Raw genomic sequence first — 26,031 nt, forward strand, 5'->3', positions numbered from 1 at the left:
GAGGGAAGGGGGACAGGCTTGAAGGAAAAACCCTGTGAAATGGCAGGTATTCCACGTACTTAGCTCAAGGGAGAACACAGTCTGTGTCCTGAGAATTGTGTTTCTGAATTGTAGATTTTTAGAAACTCCTTGAAATTGCTATTCTTTCAAGAACTGCTTGAAGTAATGAGGCTCCCAGCAGGCTGCCAGCACAGACGTCAGCTGGGTAAAGGTTAATGCCCTTTGATGTAGGATTTCGATAAAATCATTCAGATTCTAATGGTCTGCTGCAGTAATATTGCAACTGGCTTGAGTAGAGAGAGACTCAAAGATGTCATATCCCCTGTGTTGCAGCTGGTGCCCTATCTTCAGTCAAATCTGACAGGATTCCAGAATCTGGAAATCCTGAACTTCAGAAATGGCAGCATTGTGGTGAACAGTCGAATGAAATTTGCCAAACCTGTGCCGCGGAATGTCACCAATGCTGTGTACATGATCCTGGAAGATTTCTGCAACACTGCATATCACACCATGAACCTGGCCATTGATAAATACTCCCTGGATGTGGAATCAGGTAAGGATAGTAGGGAAATGCAGCTTAAAGCAAGGGATCCAGAAAAACTTCTGGTTTAAGTGCTAAGGATCCCAGCAGCTCAGAGGCTACCCACTGCTATTCATAGGCTGGGCTTTAGACAGAAAGTCTTTCCTCTATGAAAGAGTTAAAAAACACAAATGAAAATCTGCTCTGGGACTGAAGAGATGAAAGTCAAAGCGGGACCCAGACAGAGATAGCTGTATAGGGTCAATATAGATTTATGAAGAAAAATTAACTCAAGAATACTCTGTATAATGCCCCTGTAGTTGACCTGGGGAGTGGGGAAGCAGATGGCTCAGGGAGAACAGCGATGCTCATCTCTCCTGTGCTTACTTTCATGTGTGATTTGAACTTGTTCCACCTGGTTATTCCCACAGGTGGTAGCCAGTTTACCTGCTAGGTGAGCACCTGAATGGGTAACAGTTCCTGCCTCATGCTTGGGGTAAGGTCTTGGTTGCACTGAGAAGTGATATCACCTGTGGTTTACTCATGTGTAAAAGAGAGTTCGAGCAGACAGAGAAAGTATGGGGTACTGTCTGTTCCAGTATGAAAGACCACTTCATACTTGCTTTTTTGACTGTTTGCTGGGTGGTTTTAGCCATGCCACTGGCATGTGCAGAGGAATATTTGCTAGTGCTTGTTCACCTTAACAGAACCTTTTGGAACTCAGCAAAGATGCACACTAGATTTTTGTGGATTAACAAGAGACCAGTAGAGAAGACAGCAGCCAGCACCTTGTCTCAGTTAAGGCTCTCCCCTTTCATTAATAGTTTTTTGCCCTGTGTATTGTCAGGCGAACAAGCAGATCCCTGCAAGTTCCAGGCCTGCAATGAGTTCTCAGAATGCTTAGTAAATCGCTGGAGTGGGGAAGCTGAGTGTGTCTGCAATCCTGGCTACCTCAGCATTGATGGGCTGCCATGCAACAGCATTTGTGATCTGCAACCAAACTTCTGCCTGAACGATGGCAAGTGTGATATAAGCCCTGGGCAAGGGGCCATCTGTAGGTAGGTCACCCTGCTGTTGGAAGCTGTGCTTCCTGGATGAAAATTACCGTCTCGTATGTTGTAGAGTTCTGTAAGATTTGTCCAAAATTCTGTACAGTACTGTGTAACAAGTGAGTAGATTGTGACTATTATTCATGTTATGTTGCTCAGTGCAAGTCCCAGTGTTAACATTAGTTTTCAAATGTGTATATCATAAATGAGACAGTAACAAATTAATAGAACAGAAACATAAAAAATTAAAACTGTCTAGGAATAACAGTTGTAATGGAACACACAGTTGTTCCAATCACTTTTTTTGACCTTTGGGGACAGAATTTACATCCAGAGGTTTTCTCAAGAAGCAGTGTTTGATAGTGTCATGTCACCTATGAGAGTTAATTCCATAACAGAAATTTATACCTGAACATCACATTGATAGTGCATAAACACATTAAATATAATGCTTTTGGTCTGGAAAAAAGCATAAAAGTAAATCATTGTACATTTGGGAGAAATCATGTGGATTCTTAAAAGGGTAAAGGAACAGGCCCTAGATACTCACTTAAAAAAAAAAAGAGATACAAATGTATCTGAACAGGATTGCTGTATTTTGAAGGTAATCAAAAAGACTTCGTGCAAGATACATTTTTGTGCAAGATACATAAAGTGGTGATACCCCTGACATGGCACTGTACTTTTTACTTTTCAAACAATGCAACAGTCTAATTTTAAAAATAAAATGTACCAATCAACAAAAATTAAGAAAACTGCCACAAATAAGAGTATTACTACTGATAATTATTTGATATTTCATGTGATTCTCTTTTTAAAGTTTACCTAGAACTTCTCTAAAGTCAATCTTATACTGCTAACAGTTAACAGTAAAAAATAAACTGCTTTTGAAACTTTAAAATTGGATACTATCAAAGATGCATTATACATATAATCATTTATGTGATAGTGTTAATCTGAAGGTATCTGAAACCAAGCATGTCTCAGCCAGTATTTATGAAGACTTTTTGAAAAAATTTGAGCTATTGCTTACTACTTTCAGAAACTGTTTCATATCATTATATGAGAAGAATTAAGTTGCTGATGTTTATTAATAGGGTTCATTGCTGTGCATGGTTATAATAGATTACAAATACTTTGAGTTTTTATGGAAAAACTCCCAAACACATATAATGCAAATCAATAATAACAACATTATAGTTCCTATGTTCAAAACAACATTAAGGCAGAAATGCCTTATGTTTGCCCAAACAGAATACTGTTTTGGGCAACCATTCCAGAGATACAGTGTTGGACTCAAATAGTTTATTTTATGTATCTATTTAGCCATTGTGAAGGTCACAATACCAGGAACATTCTACTCAGCTAACACACCTTCATTAGCATTTGCATTACAAGATGATAGACAACTGCTTTCCACCTTTGCAGTGTTGATATGTCACATGCAAGACTCCATCAAAGCAGGAGTTTTTCCTCTGTCTAAGCACCTTCCAGTTTTAACACCTCACAGAGTTCTGTAAATTTCATAAAGCAGAGGTATTTTCCACCACAAATGCATACCCTTTTGCCATTTTACCTACCTTCATTCAATTCTGTGATTGGGGTATTTCATCCAGGAGAAAAGAAAGCTCCTGGGAGACCTTTTTTGTGGCCTTTCAATACTTAAGGGGGCTTAAAAGAAAGGTGAGGACAAACTCTTTGGCAGGGTGTATTGTGATAGGACAAGGCATGGTGATTTTAAATTAAAAAAAGGTAGATTCAGACTAGATATAAGGAAGAAGTTTTTTACAGTGGTGGTGGTGAAACCCTGGAACTGGTTATCCAGCGGAATGGAAGATGCCCCACCCCGGACTGGATGTGGCTCTGAGCCACATGTTCTAGTTGAAGATGTCCCTGCTCATTGCAGGGGACTAGATGACCTTTAAAGGTCTCTTTCAACTCAAACTGTTACATGATTATCTACCAAAACTTATGTCCATAATAATAACAATAATAATGAAAATTGGTGATTGGACAAAGCAAAGATAATTATTGGGGTGACTTAACTGAGGGTACATCATAACAGAAACTTAAATACATTAACCAAAGCTTTTGCTGGTGTGTAATTTCCCTGTGGTTCTTTGTGGCAGGTGCCGTGTGGGAGAGAACTGGTGGTACAGAGGGGAGCACTGTGAGGAATACGTCTCTGAGCCCTTGGTTGTGGGTATTGCAATTGCTTCTGTGGCAGGATTCCTTCTAGTGGCATCTGCTGTCATCTTCTTCTTGGCCAGGACCCTTCGAGACCAGTACACAAAGAGTGATACTGGGGAGTCCCAGGGGTAGGTGACACCATCTAATATTTTAAAACACATGGGCTACAATAAGGATAATTCTGTCATAAGTCTTATATCACACAGTTTACAAGCAACAGGATGTACAGGCACCTCCAAATGCCAGGCTTCCTTAGTCTATCTGCTGCCCTTCCAGGCTGCAGAGAAGCTCACAGTGTGTTTATTGCTCCCCCAGGCAGGGTGACAGCCTCTCGTCCATTGAGAATGCAGTTAAATACAACCCCATGTATGAAAGTGACACGACTGGCTACAGCCATTATTACCGGAGATACCCGCAGCTAACGTCCTACAGTTCCACCAGTGCAGAGACATCCACAGACTACAGCAGTGAAGAGATCAGGCACATTTATGAAAACAGTGAGCTTACTAAGGAGGTAAATGACCTTGTTTTCACAGTGGCATGGGAAAGATCATAGAAACAGTAAGCTTATTCCACACTTCTAACCTCAGAGGTGGGCCTGATCTTTCCCCAGGGTCTATGCTCTAGATAAACAGGTTGCAGCTGCTGCAGCTGTTTAAAAGAAGACAGAAAAGCTTGCTTTCCCTGCTTCCTTTTAGAGAAAGTTATAGTTTTGTTCTGACCTGTAATGAATTTCACATAATAAAAGGAGCTGACCCCTTAAGTAACTTCATGGGAGTTGGGGAGGTTTGATGTATTACATGACACAAATTTACCTTTTAAAGCCAGCTATGTTAGAAAGCACAGTGAAAAATTGGTACATCCAGGCCTTTCCATAGGGTGCTTTTGTTTGGGGTGTTTTCTGATGGTTTTTGAAATTTAAGTCTTTCTGTAACCTGCGAGTTAGATCACATCTTATATCTTCCTGTACACAGTATCCAAGGTTTACTCTAGAAGGCTAAAGAGAAGGAATTTACACCCCAGAACTAACCACAGATCCTTAAGCAACTGTGAGAGGTGTGAATCCAGTATGTAGATGGTAGGCTGACTGGTGGGCGAAGTATCTCTGGGAGATAAATGGTTTTGTTAAAGCCTGTTGAAATGCTACACTCCGTCCAAACACTGGTTTTGTTTTAAAAGTGAAGTATTACAGAATTCAAATGAAGTGTTTCACTTTTTTTTTTTAATTAGAAGAATTTTAATTAAATAAATAAAATAAAGAAGAATTTTAGCATTGGAGTGCCCAATTTCAAGCTCCACTCTTGAAAATAGCATCACACAGGAGCTTTATTTTCCAAAACCCAGAAATCAGTTATTTCAGTAGCATTCTGATTTCTGTTATGTACTTACAATTCTGTTTATTGTATTCTAGGAAATTCAGGACAGAATTCGAATTATAGAGCTCTACGCTAAAGATCGCCAGTTTGCAGAGTTTGTTAGGCAGCATCAAATGTGAGTGAAATGTCTTGTCTGAGTAACTAACTCCTTTGATATTTTGTCCTGTGGCCTTTACTACATTACTGTATTATTTTTTAAGGTTCTAGAAATGCTAGGACACTAGAGGCTAAGACTTCAACATTATTTTTTAAGAAGTTCAACCTTTTTACAGTATTTAATAATCCCAGAAGTCCCAGGGGGGAAAAAAAAAACAAACCAAATAACAGTGAAGAGAAATCCCAGAGTTACCGGGTGTCAGAACTCTGACATCAATTTAGGTCCTTGAAAGCCCAGATAGAATCTTATTAATTCTTCTGGTGTAATTCCCATTGCCTAGTGCTTTGTTTAAAAACAGAAATTTTAAAAACCCAGAACAAAAATGCTAGTTCATCTTGAGTTCTCAAGATTTGGCAACTGACCAGCACCAAACAGAACACTAGTACACTCCTGTCTGGTATGGTGTGCACAAACTGTAACAAACTACAATTTCAAACAATCAATCTGAACTGTGTTCTTTGATGAAAGCTAAGCACAAAGAAGGTCCTCAAGGACTGAATTGTTAGCATATACACTCTCATGAGCTGTATTCCTGCTGTAGGAAGCAGGAAATTACAACTTGCTGGGTTACATTGAAAGAAACTGTGGCATCCTATTAAAAATATATGCAGTAGCAAAAAACCTGTGTTCCCAGATCTTCAGCAGTATTTTTTTAATTGAATAGAACAGCAGTTCCATGTTAGTCATTCAATTTTTCATCTTGAAAAGGATCAGTGTCTAGATTTTCCACAGGTGGAAAGTAGTAAGGGCTGCCTTGAATCCAATGTTTGAAAGAGATGAACTTAATCACTGCTTTTCTGTTTTTCATTTCAGGAAGCTGCTTTAAGAAAAAAAAGAAATTGATAGAATACAAGTGGGAGATAAACGCTACCTTGTTGCCCCAGCAATGGGCTCACATGTAACTGCAAAGTTACTAATAGTCTTAACATTGCATGGACGGATACAGATGTTTTCTAAATGAATGGCTAAAAATGTACAGATGTCTGTTTATCTCAATTTCTTCTGGCTTTTCTGTGTAAAGTTACACTTTTAAGAGTTGATCAGAAGGGGCAGAGGTTGTGAAAGCTCATTTTTGTTTAACTTCATAATGGTCGTTGAAAGATTTTGTATACAAAGGCAAAAAAATAATCTCGTCAGATAAGTCAAGATACATGCACAACCAAAATAAAATGCACATTGAAAATCCCTGCCTGGCATTTTATCCCCTCACTGGAGGTTCCAGTGGAAATTTTATGGGTATAAAACAGTAGTAGAAGGAAATATTTGATTTGCAAAAGAATGAGTTGTAGGTGAGAACAATTGTGCTAGAGTTATGTTAGCATGATTTTAAAGCATTCACAAAATTTTAAAGCAGACACAAACAAAACCTTACTGGAAAAGCTTTTCTTCTGTACAGATGCCTGATGTATATTTTGCCACCTGGCATTAGCAAAGCAGAGGATAGCACCGAGCCTGCAGCCCCCTGAGGGCTCTCCCTGGAATTCAGCATCACCTATTGCCTGTCAGTGACCCCACAGGGAGCCTTGGCCAGGCAGGGCAGTGCTTCTGCAGCACACTACAGTGTCTTTAAAGCCAGGATAGCTGGTTCTACAGTTCATTCTGGCAGACACACAAGCTGGGGCACAGAAGGGCTTCTATTATACAAATGTTCTGTGAAGCTTATGTGAATAACATTGATTTTTATTTTTTTTTTGTATGTAGACATTTAGTTTTATATTTTGTAAGTTAATTGCATTATTTATTTGTTGTGTTTCCTTCCCAGCTTATTTTCAGAATGGATTTAGTTGTTGAAATAGAAAGATGGCTAGTTTTAATAATGAAATACTACACTGGCATTTGTGGCCATTCTTTTATATCTGTATTATATTTAGTGTTTACTCAGTGTTGAATTCAGCCATCTAATATTTGAAATCACTGAACTGGGTAATAGCCTGCCATGAGCTCCCTTTCAAAATCACGTACTGAAGTCCATGCACATTTGGTAGATGTCAGCACTTTCCTGTGGGGAAGGGAAAAAGTGAAAAGTTTACTGGAAATCAGCATAGAATGTCTTAAACAGAAGAAGTCAGCCTAAAGCATTTTGAGATTGCTGAATTGAGATGGGGAGTTCCAAGTAAAGAAATGGAATTTTGTCTTCAAGTTATGAAGAGAGTTCTGAATATGTTAAGCTGTGTTAGGGTTCTATTCAGTCACCCAAGGTCTCTTGTTTAAGTCATTAACACAGCTGTCAGTTTTAGGGCACCAATTGCAATCGCATTAGCTTGTGCTAGCAAAATAGGCCAAGTGATTTATTTTTACATCTGTAGTTCTCGGCCCCCATGTGCCAACAGTCACCTGATACTTTCTAGAGTTAAGTGATAGTAAGAATTACTTGATTGTCTTTAGGCAGCTTAGCTAAACAATAGAATATTTCAATGCAATTTTTCTGTGTTTCCTGGAGAACGTCACTGGATCACTTGTGTAGTAACTTGTGTAGTACCTTCTTGCCTTGAGTGGCAGGGGATGGGTATCAGAGCCACACAATCTGTCAAAGAAATGCTTATATAAACCACTGAAAGCCAGACAGCAGGAAATAATATGGTGCTGCTGAATGTTGTGACCAGATGTTATGAGACAGAGGCCCCCTCGTTCTATGGCTGGCCCACAGGCTGTCAGAACAGCTGGTCCCAGAGCTTCTGAGGCACAGCCCGCCCTGCAGCAGCATGGCTGAGCCATCCCATAACACCAGGGCCTGTGATCAGAGCAGAGAATTGCTGGACTCAGGGTGGGCAGCAGCTTGGGAGTTTTTTCTGTGCAGCTCAGCTGCCAGGGTTGGGAGATTTGTTGCTGCTCCTGCTGAGTGCAGCAGTGGATAGCAGCTGGGATCACAGAGGTTTTCAAGGTATTCTGTTGTGCACAAGCTGAGATGAGGCTTGGTTACACTGAGTATGAGGTGTTTCAGTGAATATACAATGATATTTTTCTTTTTGTGTGTGTGTGTATACATATGAACATGATGGTATCTTTTCACTACAATAAAAAATTATTTCCAAGATATTTTTTCTATAACGTTCATGTAGAGACTATGAGTTTGGCATAGAGAAGGCATCATAGTCATAAGCATTTGTGTGTGTAGAATCAGAAAATTGTTTTGTTTTAACAGAGTTGACGAAGCTGTTAAACTCCTTTGTTAACAAAAGTGCCAAATATAGTTCATTAATACTTGCAAGGTTATAGTCTGAAAATTCATGCTGAAAAATCAAAAAGCCAAGAGCTTAATGAATGACTAACTTTCTTTCCAAGGCAAAGATAAAGAACTCAGCTTAACAAAGCAAACAAAAAAAACCCCAAGCTCCCAAAACAACAAAAAAGCTGACCACCGCCCAACCAGCTCTGTATACAAATCTATCAATTATCAGTTAGCACGTGCTTTATCACTTGATGAAATTTAAAAGTTCAGGTTTGAATGACTTGGCTTAGTTTAAGAGCATGGAAAAAAGCAGGTATTGTTTAGTAAATGTTGGCGGGTCTGTCAGTGTCTGTGGCTCCCCTCAAGGCTGGAGACACAGAAGAAAACGAGGTCCCCCAGGACACTACCAGCTGCCCCTTTAACAGAGGATTTCAAACACACAGCAGCCCGGGCAGGATCTCTCAAGGTCTCACTTTTAAACCTCAAGGCACCAATCCACAGAGGTAGAATTCTACCAGGGCTGGAAATCCTGCCAAAAACCAAATGTTCAGAGCTGCAAGACTATCACCCTTTCAGGAATTGTGTGCTTGTCTTGTATTTGCTTTGTCACAAAGCACAGAGCCTTGCCCAGTAAAAAGCTAAAAGATATCAAGTACCTGAATCTCTATTCCATGAAGCTCCAGACTGTGAGCTTCATCTGCTGCGGGATAATAGTTTAGTTCTACAAAAAAGGCTTTTTCAGGTTCTCAGAGACAGCTGAAACTAAAATTTCTCCTATCTCCTCCAAACCAAGGAAGTACATGGATAAACTTTTTAGGTTTTAAGAATTTACAGCTTAAATGTTAGAATGAAAAAAGCCTTTAATAATCAATAGTTTCATTCACATTTCTCATCAGGCCTGCTGGAATTGGTCCTTATTCTGAAGGGCTGCAGAAGTATGAGAGGACTTTGAGCCTTCTGCCCCATGGATTCTCTGAAGAGAGGCACGCAGAGGTGCTAGAGCTCCAGCATATGGACAGTCATCTCATCCTACAAAACAGAAAGCAAAAATATTCACTAATACCAATTTATCTGTTTATCTGTAAGCATTGTAGGACTGACTCTATACAGCATAGGAAATGGCTTAGGGCATTGTTGCTGTTTTAAATATTAGTAGACAACTCACAGGGCTTTTGTGGTGCTTGGTTTATTTGAAGAGTACTACAACAACAGCAGCATTTCTGTTTTATCCTTCCACTACTTGATCTTCTACATAACATTAATTCATTTGCTTTGGTTTCGCAACTGGAAAAAATTCCAAAGCTATTCCTGGACCAGGACTTTTTTTGTCTGACCAAATGGGAAAGTTTTGGTTTTGCCATATTTACCACTAATTTGAACTCCTATTCCAGATTATTAATAACCCCCAGGAATTTTTGTTGAGTTTCTGTCCTCTTGAGCTCTTGTTTCTGCTGCTACTGACCCTCCTTGCTGGGTCCCTCACTATACTGAGCAGTGCTGCAGCTCTGCTTGGGGGATGGCAGGAGGTTGCAGGACCAAAATGTCATCTTGCCTAACCTGCTACAGTTGTTCTGAGCCTGTGCTTTTAGTTTTCCTCTGTTTCCAGTTAAACACAAAAGTAGATTTCAACTCTTAGTTGTTTCAGGATGAGAAATACCCTCAATACTAGAATTTTGTGAGACAGATGCCAATTTATATATTTTTAAAAAACCATCAGCATATCTAAGGACTTTGTTTCTCTAGCAAATACAAAAGTTGGAGTAAAGTACGTTTAAAGCCTGACCTTTTAGAAAGGGACACTTCCCCCAGCTCTCATTTATACAACTAAACAAAAAAAAAAAATATCTGCCTTGAGTCATTGGAGGTTTAAATGTTGTTCAAAAATATATTAAGCACAAATTAGAGCTGAAGTTAATTAGGCTGGTGGTTGCATCTCCACAGCTGATTACCAGATGGGAAAATCATGCCTGTCTGGAAAGGCTGACATAGCTTGAACAGAAATGAAAATGGGAACAATAAAGGATATGGCTATACATCAAAACTTTAAGTAGTAACAGGCATGTGACTGGATAAAAGAGAGCAAGTAAAGAGGTAGATTTTCAGCGGTGATCTTACAAGCAATCTGAAGTGTGGAAGATTTCCATCTACTCATGGGAGACAGCTACAGGGAGGAAATTCACTCAGCCCCATCTAAAGAGGATTACACAGTGATTATATGGTTTCTTGTCTCAGAAAGAGAGGGGGATGCAAAACACTTCTAGCAACAGTGCAAGACTTGTCTCCTACTGTGACTTACAGGTAACTGGCTGCAGTTAACTGTTTGTAGATCCCATCATCTGCTCAGTAAGGCAATGGCTTTTCTTCCCATCCCTAATTTCATATGGAAAGATCAGAACGTTTTGGTCCAAAATAATGCTTTATACAGTCCTCCAGTAACCCAGAGATTGCTGCACAGCCTTTTTTCCCCCTTCTTATCCTTAACTATTTATTATTTAAAGTTTTGATTTTAAAAAAATAAATCAAAACAACCAGAAGCAACAACGACAACAAAAACCAACAAAACTTTCCTACGCATATTTTTAGTGTTTGTGTTTTACATGCCTCCCTTAGGCATGAATGCAAACCCACAACCATGGTGGGAAGGCAGTGTGGTCTACAGAGCCCTTCTATATGGAGTTCTCACTTTGCTCTTCTTCCCACCACAGCAACATTCATAAAGTCAGCACTTGAATATCTGTTTAAAAACCCCATCAAATTTAAAAAATGATCCTGCATTGAAATGTCCTCCCATGGCTGGCAGGTAATGTGAATGGGTGCCCCATAAACACAGATATTGACCTTTTAAGAGGCTTAAACCTTCAGAATTATGCAGATAGGTCCTGTTGGGACATGCTAATGCAACACTGAATACAGCAAGCTAACAAAAGCAGAAGCAGTGAGTATGTGACTTGAGAGTAAGGATGATGATAAATGCTTTGGGATTATCTCTAAGAAGACTGATGACATCATGGACATTTTTCAAAGAGCAAAGCACATGAGTGCTTTTCACTTATCTGCCAAGAAAAGAAGGGAAGTAGAAACTACTGGTAAGGTGTTCAAAGCAGAGAACCAGTCCACAGTTTGCAGGCAGACCATAAAAAGGGATCATTTAGCCTGGAAAGATGGAATAAAGTCATGTCAGGAAAAACAAAGCAAACAAAGAGGTTATATTTTAAAGGTTTTTTCCTATATAAGGAAGAGGAGAGACAATCTATAACCATTATGATTTGATAAGTCTTCAAGTCAATAAGCTGCTTTTATGTAATTAACCTTAATATTGCTTTGCATAGGGGAGGGCTGAACTCTGAGCATTTTGCCTAGTCAGGTTCTCTGCAGCCTGCTGCTGCCACACCCAGAGATAAGCAAGGAGGAAGGATTAAGTATGCTGTGTGCAGCTATCCTTGGAAGTTACATGGAAAATTTTACTTCTGAAATATTAGTGAGGGATGCACATGACCCAAGATGGCAGAGGTTCTGCAGCTTTGCTGCTCAGCACCTATTCAAGAGCTTGTATCAAGTCTTGTATCGTCAGTTCCCTGTGAACAAACTTGTAAACTATGCACTGTTCCTCTCCAGATGGAGCACTACAGCACCCCTTGTCATGATATAAAAATCTGATTAGCTGTGATGACCACTATGTTTCATAAGCACTTAACAAAACTTCTTACTCTTCAATTATTTGTGTGCAAAAAGCAGGTGATTTTATAACATGAGAAACTTGGTCATGGGGGAAAAACCCCACAAGACAGCCAACCCAACAAAAAATAAGAGAGCTGTTCAGCCCTATAACATAGAAAACCAAAGATGAGAATTCTCCAACACACGTTGAGAACATTTCTTAAAACATGAACATGAATGTTGAGCATTTCTTAAACCAGCTCTAGTTAACTAAGCCTCTTGACATACAATGGTTGTGCCCTGTCCCCATTCTGCTCTGGGAAATGGGAAATCTCAAATTTAGCAAAGGTCAGTCATCAAACAGCGAATACATTCAGGGACCAAATTTGAAAATCAGAAATATTTTTCCAGCTTAAAATGAAAGATCATGCAAAATCCCACATAAAATTAATGCTGAGAAACAGAACTAGTACAGCAAAATGCCATTACTTACTCTGTCTTTGGCTGCATTTTCTAAAACCATCAGCTGTCTCACACATCCAGGATTATTTGATCATTTCAGGACACCTGCTGATCTCCAGTGTGCCTGCCTCAAACTCCTGCCACTCTGAGTTTTCTTCCCTCTAGTTAGTATCAAAGAGCTTCTGGTTAGAAAGGCTTAATCAAAACTTGATTCAAATTAAAGAAGCAGCCCAGCTCACCAGCAACAGGAATACTAACTGCTGTACATCCATATCAATTGGATCCCACTTTGGAATGCTTTTGAGGCTGGGAGGGAGGAGCAAAAGGTGGGGAGGAAAACAGACAAAAGACAAAGTCTCACTGCAGTCTGAGTCAGCAACAACAGCTCAGATACAAGTCTATGTGAAAATGTAGAAAAGGAAAGAAGTCTCATCCACCCGTGTTTATGGGGTCTTTCCAAGGGCAGGACAAGGAACTGGTATCAGCCTACTCTAGTCAAAAGGTTTTTGGTTGATTCCCACTGATTAAATCTCATTTGCAGCTGCCTTCAAAATACCATATGGATAAAGAGGGTTCTCCTGAGCATCAGCAAGATAGACCAAAGCAGCCACAGCCTACCAAGGAAGTGTTATCTCAGTAAAGTTGCTATAAAGTATGCAGACTACAAACAGTTGATATCATGCTAAGAGTACCAGCTTAGTGCCAGCTTGGGCTCAGGGCAATGATCTGAAGATCCCATGCAGGGTAGCACAGGCTGAAGTTCAGTGAAGACTAACTTGCCCTCCTGGTAAGATGTGCATAATTTTGCTCAGGTTGCTGCCAGACTAGGGGACCTCACAGAACACACAAATGATGGTTTGATCAGTGTTGATCTGCTGCCTTGATCAGCAGCTGAGCTCTGGAAAAGCAGGTTGGCTGTAGCTGGCAATTGCTGGCCTGGAAAGGATCATCCCACGGGGCAGCCCACATTACCTTGGTCCTTTCACCTGCACTGGCAGCAGGTGTCCTCTCAGCAAGAGCCCTATCCACACCTTCCCGTGGGGAGGGAGGCCAATTTCACTCCCTAGTGATGACAGGGCAGTTCAGTTTGGCCAAGAAGGGGTGCCCTGGCTTTGGTGGGTGATCACTTCTGGCACACACAATGCTGTACTGGTTCTCCAAATGGCACAGGCTGGATGGGTGCTGGGCACTGCTTACTGCCAAGGGTGGCAACACTGACATCTTCCAGTGTCTCCAGAGAAGACAGAAGCGTTCTCTGGTTTCAGGATTTGACAGTTCATCTCGCAGCTTATGGAAAGTGGTTTCATGACTGACTCCTCTGCAGAAGACATCAACTACTGGTACAGTCTTTGCTTCTTAAAGGAAGACTGAATAAATGCAGTCCCATTCCAATTTTCAGCATAAGGTTTGACATTTCACTTGCTTTGAAATTATGTCTTTAAATCATGCTGGAAAGCTTATGTCTATCAGTTTTAAAAAGCAACCTCTTTAACTCAGATATCGACACATTACTGAAAATCTGCCACAAGGTGTTTCTAGAGGCAGTGTTTTGTAGTCAGGGTGCTTTCTGCAGAAAGCTGGCTGAACATCACCCTGGACACTTACATCCAGCCATTGAACAAACTCCTAAGTGTGTCCCAGAACTGATCACACCCAGTCTTGAAAAATTGTGATCTAGGTAAACTCCTTCAACAGTAATTCTTTCCTTCAGACCTCCCTCCAAAACTGCCGTCTACCCACGCAGTTACCAAGGTCCAGTCTTTAACTATATCTTCAACAAGCTCTGCTCTCAGAATCTCAAGGCAGTCTCATCCCAGTCTAATAGATTCTTGCCAGCTATGACAGTAAGCATCATTGCTCACAGTAAAACATTATTTTGGTAGTAATAATTAGCTATAATCCACCAGAACATATATCACTTCCCAAGTTATCAAACTTATCTGCAGTTTGCCTCCCTGCTGAGGCTGGTCGTGACCATCCATATCCACTGGAGTCTGCAATGATATGACTAATTTCACATAAGTCACCAATTCACTATCAGAGGACAATTGATTTTCTAGTTGGCAATGAATCTCAGGAACACTCATATAAAACCCTGTATACTCTTACATTTCATCTGAACATTGCCCACATAAATAAGCATGGATGTTAATGAAAGGGAGATGTCAACACTAAAAGGTGTTGAAAATTATTTTAGGAATAATGAATGCTTTGGCGATTAAAAGTAGCATATGGTACCTTTCACATCCAAATTACTGGTAGAAATCCAGCTAGAGCAGCATGGATAAAAACCTTTACCATCTGGTGACTTATTACTTTACAGAAAATAAACAGTTGTTTACATCTGACACACATAAAATCCACCACCATGACTGGAAGTTTTGTTGGCTTTCTCAGTAGACAGATCAAAGAGGGTTAGAATACTTCTGTCTCCAACCCCCCCACCCCCGCCCCGAAGAACCAGTCTATTTACCTGAGAACTGAAGACAGCTGAATGCCAAATACCACCATCGAATACCAGAAATTAAAACATGATAATATGATCTACCATGTTTCCAGTCTTTCTTAGGCAACAGGATGATTTATGGCTTTCAAAGCAAAATATCATCTACTCCTTTCCTCTACCACTACCCCCCAAAGCAGTAGATGCAACAATATTCTCATTTTCTAAAAGCTTTATCTAGCTTCTTAAATAACTGTGCTATAACAGTGCTACTTAACAATAATTCACATTTAGCAGCTCTAATATCACTGATAACAAGGAAGCCTGAAGTAATCAGCTTCCATGCCTCAGTGAGTTCTTTTGAAAATTGTGCTTTTTTATTCAAAAGTACCATTCGAGATTCAGCTAACTGGTTTGTTTATAAATTTGCTCTCCCATGTTCCAATTTCTCCCTATGAGTTAGAAATCTCTTTTTCTAAAAATATTATCATTATTATTGTAGGAAACATGCAAGCAGTTATTATCAGTTTTAAAATTAATAGCATTAATGTCCTCTGAGTTTCCTCTTAATTTTTCACTTGGAAATGTGGAAATCACTTTATATATAGCAGAAGTTACTAGCTGTTTAATATATCTAATATTTCTTAGTGGCATATGGGAGCTTCTCTGAATAACTCAGAATTGGGATAGTCAGAAGATAATATTCTTGCCTTCTTTAATGCCCTGTTTTTATCCCAGAGCAAGTAGTGTGGTTTTTGCCTAGGGCTGAATGCAGCTACTTTCACATCATGCAAGGACCAGGAAAACAAATCGCATCAGAGAAATCTCTTAAGTTTCCTTTGCAAATCTGCACCTGTTATTTTTCAGCCTCTTAATTGAAAAAAAAAAACAACAAACAAACCAAATAAGCATTCTTATTTCATTACCCCATGTACACTTCAAACACTACTGATGAATGGCATGACAATGCAAATCAGACACTTTCTGTTCTTTCTCCTTTGCCTGTTTTATCAGGATTATTAACACACACCAAGTAAGACAAAGCTAGAAATAACAAAAAGGGATTAAGATGTGCCAGAAGCATCTTTCTTACAAATCATATTATGTCTTTTCATACTCCAGTCATACTAGCTCCTTGGTCTGACCACCCATGTCTGGATACACTCCCTGGCAGGGCTCCTCAGGGACATTTTCATGCATCTGCTAAAGTTTTCCAGGTATCTTTGGGCTTTTATCCTTAGTCTGACAAATACACACCTATTAAAATAAAGCATTAGTGACTACCAAGTCACCAGATATTTGGAGCCAAAAGTAGCCCTGTACAACAGAGAACAATCTGCATTATTTTAAAGTGACCAAGCTCCAGGCTGTAGTTTAAATACAGTGTGCACCTCAGTCTCTGTAATGACTTCTCCCTTCCAGCTCTCATATGCTATTAATTATACAGCTTCCGAACCACAGTGGAATTCCTGGGTGAATGAATGTGCAAAGTTTCAAGGGATGTTCTTCTAAAAATGAAGTGCAATGTGTGAAGTGAGTAACTACTCAAGAATTTCAAGGGTCAGAAAGTGTACGGGCCCAGATGCCTGCCATATCTGCATGGCCTGCTAGAAAGACAGTCCAGTCAGGGTTTTCTTCATACTTACCCATGTATGATTTCAGGACTTTGTCCTCAGATTCTTCTATATATTTGTGGCACAGACAGAAGGCAAGAAGGCTTAATTTGAGCCTTGTTTTCCTGACAAGTTTCCTGTCTCTCATCAAAACAAATGGCTTGTTTACAGCTCTCTCAGCTGATGCACTGCTCCAGCATGTTTTCTAGGAGAAAAACAAAAACAGCATGAATGCAAAACCAGAACTGAAAAGCAACAATTTAACTCATGTTTAAATACAATTACAAGCTGGCTGAAACTAGATAGAGTCCTAGAAAAGTGATAAAGGGACAAAGTTTTCTTTGAAATGGAAAACAACATAAGCTTGTGGCGTTCTAAACAAAAGGTAAACCAAGACAGGAAGTACCAGGCACTCACTGTCATCCCCACAAAACCAGCTCGAGCAAGAGTGCAGTGACATTTGCAAGGCACCAGTGTCTTATTGGATGCTGTAGGGTGTCCAATTCACAGAGTCTAAGCTACTAGTGGCTTCCCATGATTTGCTCCTCTGGGGCCATGTTTGCCAAAAGCCAGAGAAAAGCTCTGAAAATCCACCAAGCCTTCATGACTAATGTATCTGAACATAGCAAAGACCCCTGCAGCAAACTCCCAAACATGTGGTCCATGTTGGGACATACATTGTCATAACCACGGATGCAGTAACATTCTTCTGGGTGAGCTTAAACTGAGAGTTTAGACCTAGGTGCCAGTCACTGGACTTACGTTTGTAGTAATATACACGGAAAACTGCCCCTAATTTTGTAATCTGCAAGCTTCCTCACCATCAGAGCAAGAATCAGCCTGTGGAACAGTCCTGCTATGCTTTGTTAACTCTTTTAGCTCAGACTCTAAGTGGGGATGGGGAATAAATAAATAAGTAAAAGAAAATATAAAATGGAGATTTAAAAAAAAATAATTGCACATTACTACTGCAGCAGACTTCAATGCTATTGGATGTACCAGAAAATACTCAGAGGAAAAATGGTGTGCGCTAAGACTATATTCTCTATTTCTTACCATTTTCCACACCCCAGTTTCTCTTTTAGTTTCTGGGTTTTGCTCCTTCAATTTTCTCAACTTCTCCCACTTCTTAGCTGCATTTCCTATAGTATGAGTATGATCTAGTATAATCTTTCACTTTCTCCTGTCATAAAGTAGGACTTGAAGGAGTGTTGCACGCTGAATGGCAGCCGATTTTCTCATGTGCTGTCTCAGGTGTCTCAGCTTTAAACAATACTTTGTTGTCCCCTTGTACCCAGTTGCCTTTCCTTGATCAGATTGTTATGCCCTAAATTCAACATCATGAGCCAATAATTGAAAATAAGGGCTAAAAGGTGTCTGTTTTGATATTCACCTGTAATAAGAGAAGTTGCCTGAAGCTGGAGGCATCTTCATCTTGCATACAAAGATATTTAACAAAGTCCTTGACCTGACAATGAGCTTAGAAGAACTGGACAACAAATGAGAAATACTCAGGTGTTTAAGCACACAGTGGTTCTGGAGGGGTTGCTCAGATTCTGGACTCACCTTCGCTTGGAGTCCTCAAACCTTAATACTCTTCCCCTCAGATTTCTAAAAGGGGACACCTTAGCTTCTCTTCCAAGAGAGAAATATGATGGCCACTCTTGAAGGCATCTGACAGCAATACCTTTTAGCATGACCATATATGTGGACTTCATCCTTGTCCTCATCTACACCCCTGATTGAGGTGGCCACACAAAACTGACATACTGCTTCAGCCATCACCACCTATCCTCATCTGCTTTTGGCAATTCTTGTTTGCATTCTGTACATGACTACCATGGTATAGATGAGTCTCAGGGTACAGAAACACTTAAATGAGTCTGGTCTTAATTAAAAAAAAAATAAACAAACATAAAAATAAGGATATCTGTGTAATACACATAAAAAATCATAACTATGTACACATATGGAGCTACCCCAGCCAGCAAGTTTGCATTGTCCTGTTCTCTAGATGGAAACCAGCACCAAATGGACCAAAGCTCTTGAAAGTTAATGAATGTACATTCTGCTGGAAGTTTTCTCAGTGACTCACATTCTTAACTCTGTTAGATCCTAAGGGGACTTCTTCCCTCAAAAATTGTGCCTACTTACACAACTCAAATGTGAATTTCACAAACTGTTCACAAAGGAAAGAGGTTTTGATTAATCTATTATCAACTCCTGGATCCTGATCTGAGTTTCACTTTTTATTTTCTTTCAGACATTCTTTAATGGTTTAAAATAAAACATGGTCAAAAATAATCTTGGATTCTTCTTCTGTAAAGATATCACACCTTTGACACTGACCACAGCATTTTTTATGTGTGTCTCATGTCCAGGCTGTGCCTGGAGTTTCTTTCTTTGTAATACCTATAGAATCTGACCTCTCTCATCAGCTTGATATTTTTTTCTTTCAGCCCCAGCCCCATCACCACTGCTTTTCTATACTCATCACATTTCCTCAGAGCTATCCAGTGTAGCCCTCTTTAGATAGTTACCCTAAGCAGTAACTTCAATTACACTTCCTTCACTGATCAGTCATCCTCATAAGCCTGGGAGCTCTACCACGACTCATCCTCTGCCTCCAGAATTACCTCCTCTTCCACTCTGCTGCTTCACTACACTGCCATCCCATCCCATTTAGTGCCACCACCCTTTGCTGTCCCATTCTCTGTACTACTTCCAATAGAAAATTATTGTCCACAACTGTCTGTGGAGATTTCCCTGCCTTCCTTTTTGAATCACGTTCAATGACTGGGGTGATTTCCCACCCTGACCCCACAGAAATGCTTTCCCAGTAGGAAATCTACCCAACAGATGTATCCAATGAGTGCTGCTAACTTAAAAAATCCCACCAATCCAAACTTACAAAACTAAGAAAAGGAAATTTAACTTCCTTTTAATAACACAGAGAAGAGTATCCCATTTCCAGTTTTTTATATAGCAATAAACACACCATTCTCATATTCTGCAATTACATCTGGCCTTGTACATTTAGTTTACAGAATCATGTTCAATTTCCTCTGCTCTGGGCCACATTCTTAGCTGTCACAGGGTTTCTATGTTATTCTAGGCAAGCTGCTAAGTTACTAAATATATGGAAGTCTGGAGCACCTACTTCCTCTTCAATACAACCAAGAGAAGTACTTGGCTTTCTCAGATTAATAGTAGGCCAAAGGATACTGAGCTTTATGCATTTTCCTCAATCTATTAATTGTTCTTCTCTAATAATTAGACAAGGATGATGTTAGTGCCTCATATGTGTGTTGAAGAGGTCAATGAAGCACTTGAGGAAGGTTCACACATAAGCTGTACAAATGAATTGTAGTAAAAAAGCAAAACTAATACCCAGCAAAAGCCACTAAATCTGGCCAACAGCAAACAGGAAAGCAAAACAGAGAAACACCTCAAACCCTAATTGTGCAAGATGAAAGAAATATTAATGAAAGATTGCATAATCTGTTAAACATATATTACCTCTCCTCCAAATTATATGTAGAAAATTATCTGCATTTACATGGCTGACCTCATGTTTCACTAACCACAGTGTCCGGGTCTCACAGGCTGTCAAGTGGCATAAGGAGTAACAGTTGTCTTAAATTAAAATTGTGTGCTGAACCAGCAGCACAAGGGCTCATTAGAAAGAATGAAGGAGAAAATCTGGCCAAACTTCTCTTCAATTTTCATTTATCCTTTAAGGACAATCAGGAAAGCAGATGGTCTATCATTCCTGAACAGATTCTGAGTAAAGAAAGCTGATCCATTTATTTAATAAATAAGTCTTATCTCCAGTCAATCCTGTCTTTGACAAATGGCACATTGCAAGCTTTCCCCTTAGTACAAGACTTCTTTCCTGTCAGGCTTGGAAAAATTTAAGCTTTACTGTCAGTCAGATGAGTCCCTTTATCCCATCTGGCAACAAACCAGCAAGTCTGTAAAAATAGACTGCCATCTGACTAAACAATTGAGACTGTAGGACACACTGGAATCCAACCAGCCTGAATGCTAGTTAATCAGATGATGCCTTTCCAGCAACACCTTCTGGCTACTCATAAAGCATAGGATATTTCTTTCAATAGTGCACTTAAAAGAAGGTATTTAAAGTGAGCATTTCCTTTGTTTTCTTTGGTCTGAGAACGTGTATTTGTGTTTTTGTGGCTATATTACTGCTTCCTGATTTTAAAGGTTTGTTAACTTGAGTCTTTCTCATGAGATCTCTCTATAAAGTCTCATGCTATTTTCTTTTCACCTTTTCTGCTTTGGGACAAAAGGGAAAAATAAGAGACTCAATACCAAACATAGTTCAGAAGGTCTTAATTCAGAAGACTTCTGCATAAAGGCAGTTTGATGTAGTGCATACCAGTTTGTCATATGAATGACATTTGGAATGACCATTGTTGGCTATTAGGAAGGCAGTAGATAAACATGGATCAGTCTTTGTGAAAGTTAGGTATTTCATGGTACTCCAACTGTATCAAGAGTATTTTGGTATTATTGACAGAAAATGTTTCTATCTAAAATAAATTTAACCCCATCCATTCAGATCAATCATTGACACAAGATAGAAGGAGTCAATAAAGTAACTGAAGTGACACTCCTCCTTCTTCTCAATATTTACTTCACCAGTTTAGTCTCCTGAACAGGCTAACTGTGAAAAAAGAAGTTAAGTGGAAATTACTTACTGACATCAATCTATTCTATTCTTTCAGGCTGAATAACAAAATGTGATAACTTCAAATCAATAAAATGATTCTACATCTACCAAACTTAACAATTAATAATAATATCTGAGAAATTTTTGAGGCATGTATACAGGCTCTGCCTCACTATCAGAACTTCACATTTTGGATCACAGGGAAATGCTCACTTGGTTTTCCAACACTACTCCTACTCCCTCACTCTCAAATGTACTTAAGCAGATAACCTACAGCACACTCTGCTGGAATTTCTAGGCTAGTACGTCACTGAAAGTTTTTTCACTCATGCTTTTCCATGTAATGTACTTTATACCTATACAAATGATAATTATAATTAAAAGCCTTGTATTATTGTTTACATTGCACCCTAGAGATGCATTGGAAATGGTACCTGCACTTCAAAGAATGAGCATGCTATTTTAATTAGAAGAAAGGACCAGTATGGGACAAAAGGGAAGGAAATTTCAGGGACATATTCAATACCTACTGTCTTAAGGACAGGCACAGACTAGACTGTTACCTCTAGACTGCTATCCCAAATTACTATGGAAGACTTCACTTCAGTGATGACTTTCAAGAAATGTTTAAATAAATGCTCTGTCAAATATGAGCAGAAAAGCCAATTTCCAAGAGAAAAGTGGAGATGTAATATACATTTAATTAATTTGTATCACAATTATCCACACTCAAGGAAAGAGTGGAAAGATGAAAGTTCCTAAATTTTACTGTTACCCACCCCATTATTTTATTATTATTATTATTATTGTCTTAAAGACATGCCATGGTACTCTACAAGACTAGGTGATCAATTAATACATCTCCAAAACAACCATGTATTTACAGCTTCACAGAAAAAAAAATAATTATAGAGGAAAATATATGTGTTTCAGTCCTCTACTGAAGTCTTTGAAGAGAGAAACACATCTCCAAGATATAACTACAAGTAGGTTAGGAAAATTTGCCACTTTCTACCAAACTCCACAACAGAAAAATTCTGACTGGAAACTGCGGATCACTGACTGGTCCTGTGAATGCTGCTAGAAGGCAGAGAAAGCCGTTCACCATTTTGCAGCTGGGCACCACCCATTCACCACCATGCAGATGTTTTGTTTGCATGGTTTTTTTTTTGAAACCAAAAATAACATCCTTTTGAAAACAAACGGTAGCAACTGTTTTGATACAAACATTAAATGTAAAAGTCTCCTTATTTTGCCTACTCTCCGTGTAATTTTACTGGATGGCAAATGTTTCAGATCTTGCAGAGGATATATTCTTAAATCCCAAAGCAACAGACAAAGTTCATATAAAGTTTCTTTTAAACATGGTGATTAGTTCTTGGTCTTGAATTTTTAAAATTGGGGTATCAAAAAATGAGTCCTCCAAGAAACAAATTTTGCTTCCTAGAAATGGAAAGCCTGTAAAGAGCAAGTGTCTATACTAAAAAAGAGTCTAAATCACAGCAAGAACATAAGCTCCTCATTTCTCCAAAGGATACTCTAATCTGTTAGAAGGAAGGTCAGTTTAGGATTATTGTAGCATATACTTTCCATTAGCTGGGGGCCTCCAGCTCCCCCATATGCTGTTTTTCCTTGAAAGTGCAGGAAGGACTACTCATTCCACTTGTGGAGCTGCAAGTAGTCAGTCTAATTTATTGCTTTTGTGCTGATAGGGATCAAATGAACATTTAGGGTCAAAACACCTGTAGCTGCTAAACTAATTATAGCACGGGGTGAGTGTGTGTGGGAGGAGAGATGAGAGTTGGCATGCTGGACTTCAACAGGAGATGTGAGTAAACCTTCACAAGTGCAAACAACAAGGGTTTACTGCAATGCAAATGCTGGCATGGCAACTTGAGTTGTACCTGTCTCCTAGACCAAAAGGATAGGAAATGTCAGCTGCTGGAACATGAGTAACATCTTCCTAGCTTCTAGCAGCATGAGCAAAAAAAGTACATCCTATTGTAAACTTTTCTCCCTTTTCCTTTGAGAACCTGTTTTTGGGATGTGGGCTTTCCAATATCTATTTTTTGGGAATGTGTGCTTTCCATCAGGTGTGAAAACATTTAACAGTGTGCTTTGAGAGGCAGCTGAAAGCACAGACTAAAGTGGGTGTCTGGTGGCCACACAAGTAATAACCATTTAGACAGTTTTATCCTATTCAAGCAAAGACAAGCTTCTAGTCCTGAATGGCCAACATTTTTCCTCTCAGTTAGAGTAACCAGCAATGGCTGGACAACAAGCTGAATTGCAAGGAATTCTTCCTGCACTCAGTCTGGGTATTTCTGTGAAGTGCTACATATTTTCATGCAAGAAACTGAAATTCAGTAACCATGATCAGTATGGCAATCAGTATAAACCCGTTTAAATAACATATAGCTTAAAAAATATGTTCACTGCTAAACTTGCCATTATTTCAAAAGGATGTGTTTGAAGCAAGCAGTACTTGAGCTAAGGCCCACAGACCTGCTTCCCATGATAACTGAAAAGTTTATTTTACTTCCCAAGAAGTTCTACATGACCATTGGCCATGCTGATGACGAAAGTAGCTTTTACTTCCTATATCATTACATAGCAGTGCAGTCACTGCTCCACATCCTCATTCTGGTAACAGATAGGATGTTTTCTTTGAAGATTCTGGAAGAAAAAATTTTCATGTAACTAGCACACAAACCCTAACATAATAATAATAATAACAACAATAATAAAATAACAACAGTAACAACCAAAACCCCACAACAAAACACACAACAACCACCGCCAACATAAAAACCCAAGCAACCAAGAAATCTTGCTGTCACAACCCACTTAAAAGAACAGTAAATCCTAATTATCTGTTGATTCCTCAGCTAAAAGCCTGCAGGAAAAAAAGCACTGGAAAGAACAGAAGCCTTGCATTTCAGGTCTGAATCTAATCCCAGAATTAGGGATTAAAACACAGGCTTCCAGAGCAAATGCAAAAAATCTGTTTTGGTGAGTTAAAACCTTATGTGAAGAACAGACAAACCAATACTGGTTCTTTCCACCTGAATATGGTAGAGTACTTGGAAATGTCTTCAGACAGTATCCAGTTCCACATAGGGCCCAAGACTTCAGAAATACATGTCTCACAGCACACATAAGAAAGGGATGAAGTGCCACCAGTGCTGCCTCTCAAAGACTCATCTCATTTACTCCCTGCAGTTCCATCCTTCAGCTAAGTCCCCTCTCTTCTGTGCGGGGATGCTGCTGTAATTCTCAAAATTGCTAACTGTTCTCACTACCTCTGTTTCCAGGACTGCTAAGTAGTTTAAAAGTAAAAGTAATTGCTTCAAATTATTTTCCAGGTTTTTACTGTTCCAGCTTCTGTCTTCTGCAAGCTCCTACGATAAATGAGGAACATTTCTTTCATTCTCACTGATCTTAATTTTGCAGTAGTAGTCAAAAATAATAACAATAAAAAATGTTCAGCCATACTTCAGCAAGTATTATCTCCCTACAGATTCTTGAAGTGTACTAAGTCCAAGAGATGTAGTGTTTTGGACAGTCTATAAAACTTATTCTCCCCATAATGTGCCTTTACCATCTCCTGTTTTGTATCCCTTAAAATCAGCTGTCTTATCTAATATTCTCCCATTTTGTCTGCATTCAAGTTAAAATTCTGCGTCTTGATACAGACACTGCATGTATCAACTTTCTTTTCTTCTATCAAACCAATCAAAACAAACAAACAAAAAACCTCAAACCAGAAAAAAACCCACCACCAAAAAAAAACCCCTACACCAAACACCTCCCAACAAATCTAAATCCAACAAAGGGACCTTCAGGGAATCCCTGCTTTAATTTCAATGAAGATTCTCAGTAAGACTTAACTGTAAACTACTTAAGGGTGCTCGACAACTTTCAAGCACAGAACCAAGGAACATTTTACATATTGCTTTATGAATAGAAACATTTTGCGTATTGCTTTATAATGCTAGCTGTGTGTCCCCTGTATTTCAAAAGCAAGATTCAGGCAGCACAAGGGTTCAAACCACTAAAGTTCAGGTAAGTCAAAGGATGGACACTGATGCTTTACCACAGTATTATCAGACAGATGTAGTGCTAGTGCAACCTGCTGAGCAGTTTTGACCTACTAAAGTCCTAAATGAATATTGACTATTCAGCCATAGTCCCTCACCCAGCCACAACATTTCTGTGGGTGACATCACTAGAAAATCTTGAGCAGGAAACCCCTGCATAACTCTTTCTAGCCTGACAACTGAAGACAAGGCCTTTTAAACATGGATTTTCTCTCCTAATTTAAGATTGATACAAGAAAGCCTGGAGTGACCAGCAGTTGGGGATTTTGATACTACTATAGGTATATACTGTTGCCCTGCTATTATATCAATGCCTACGGGTTTGCTTCTGACACCATTTCTGTTACAATTACTTCTGACCTTCCCATCACGTTCTCCATGGAGCAGCAGCACATATGATATCAGGTAAAAACTTGTTTGTTAGACCAAATGTATACCTGGCAGCCACATAAAAAAGCATTTACCTTCTAGTTTATCTGATCCTCTCTATTAATTTATGGTGACACCAGTTCCATCCAGCACTGGAATTGGAACAGTTGTTACTGTGGTTTTTTTCAACCCTGCTGTAAGAGAGGAGTAACACCTTTGATTTGAGCTAC

General features: G+C 39.3%; 1 protein-coding gene across 1 annotated transcript in view; it reads left to right on the forward strand.

Moving 5' to 3' along the window:
- The window catches only part of IMPG2 (interphotoreceptor matrix proteoglycan 2), a 70,267-nt gene that overhangs the window by 43,610 nt on the left and 626 nt on the right, over positions 1-26,031 (forward strand). The window contains exons 16-21 of the mRNA XM_062514868.1: positions 334-553; positions 1,368-1,578; positions 3,699-3,887; positions 4,075-4,273; positions 5,171-5,250; positions 25,331-25,397. Of these exons, the coding sequence (XP_062370852.1) occupies positions 334-553; positions 1,368-1,578; positions 3,699-3,887; positions 4,075-4,273; positions 5,171-5,250; positions 25,331-25,397 (966 nt within the window). The remainder of the gene's footprint in view (positions 1-333; positions 554-1,367; positions 1,579-3,698; positions 3,888-4,074; positions 4,274-5,170; positions 5,251-25,330; positions 25,398-26,031) is intronic.

This window comes from Cinclus cinclus, chromosome 2, assembly GCF_963662255.1.
Source record: "Cinclus cinclus chromosome 2, bCinCin1.1, whole genome shotgun sequence".
Lineage (NCBI taxonomy): Eukaryota > Metazoa > Chordata > Aves > Passeriformes > Cinclidae > Cinclus > Cinclus cinclus.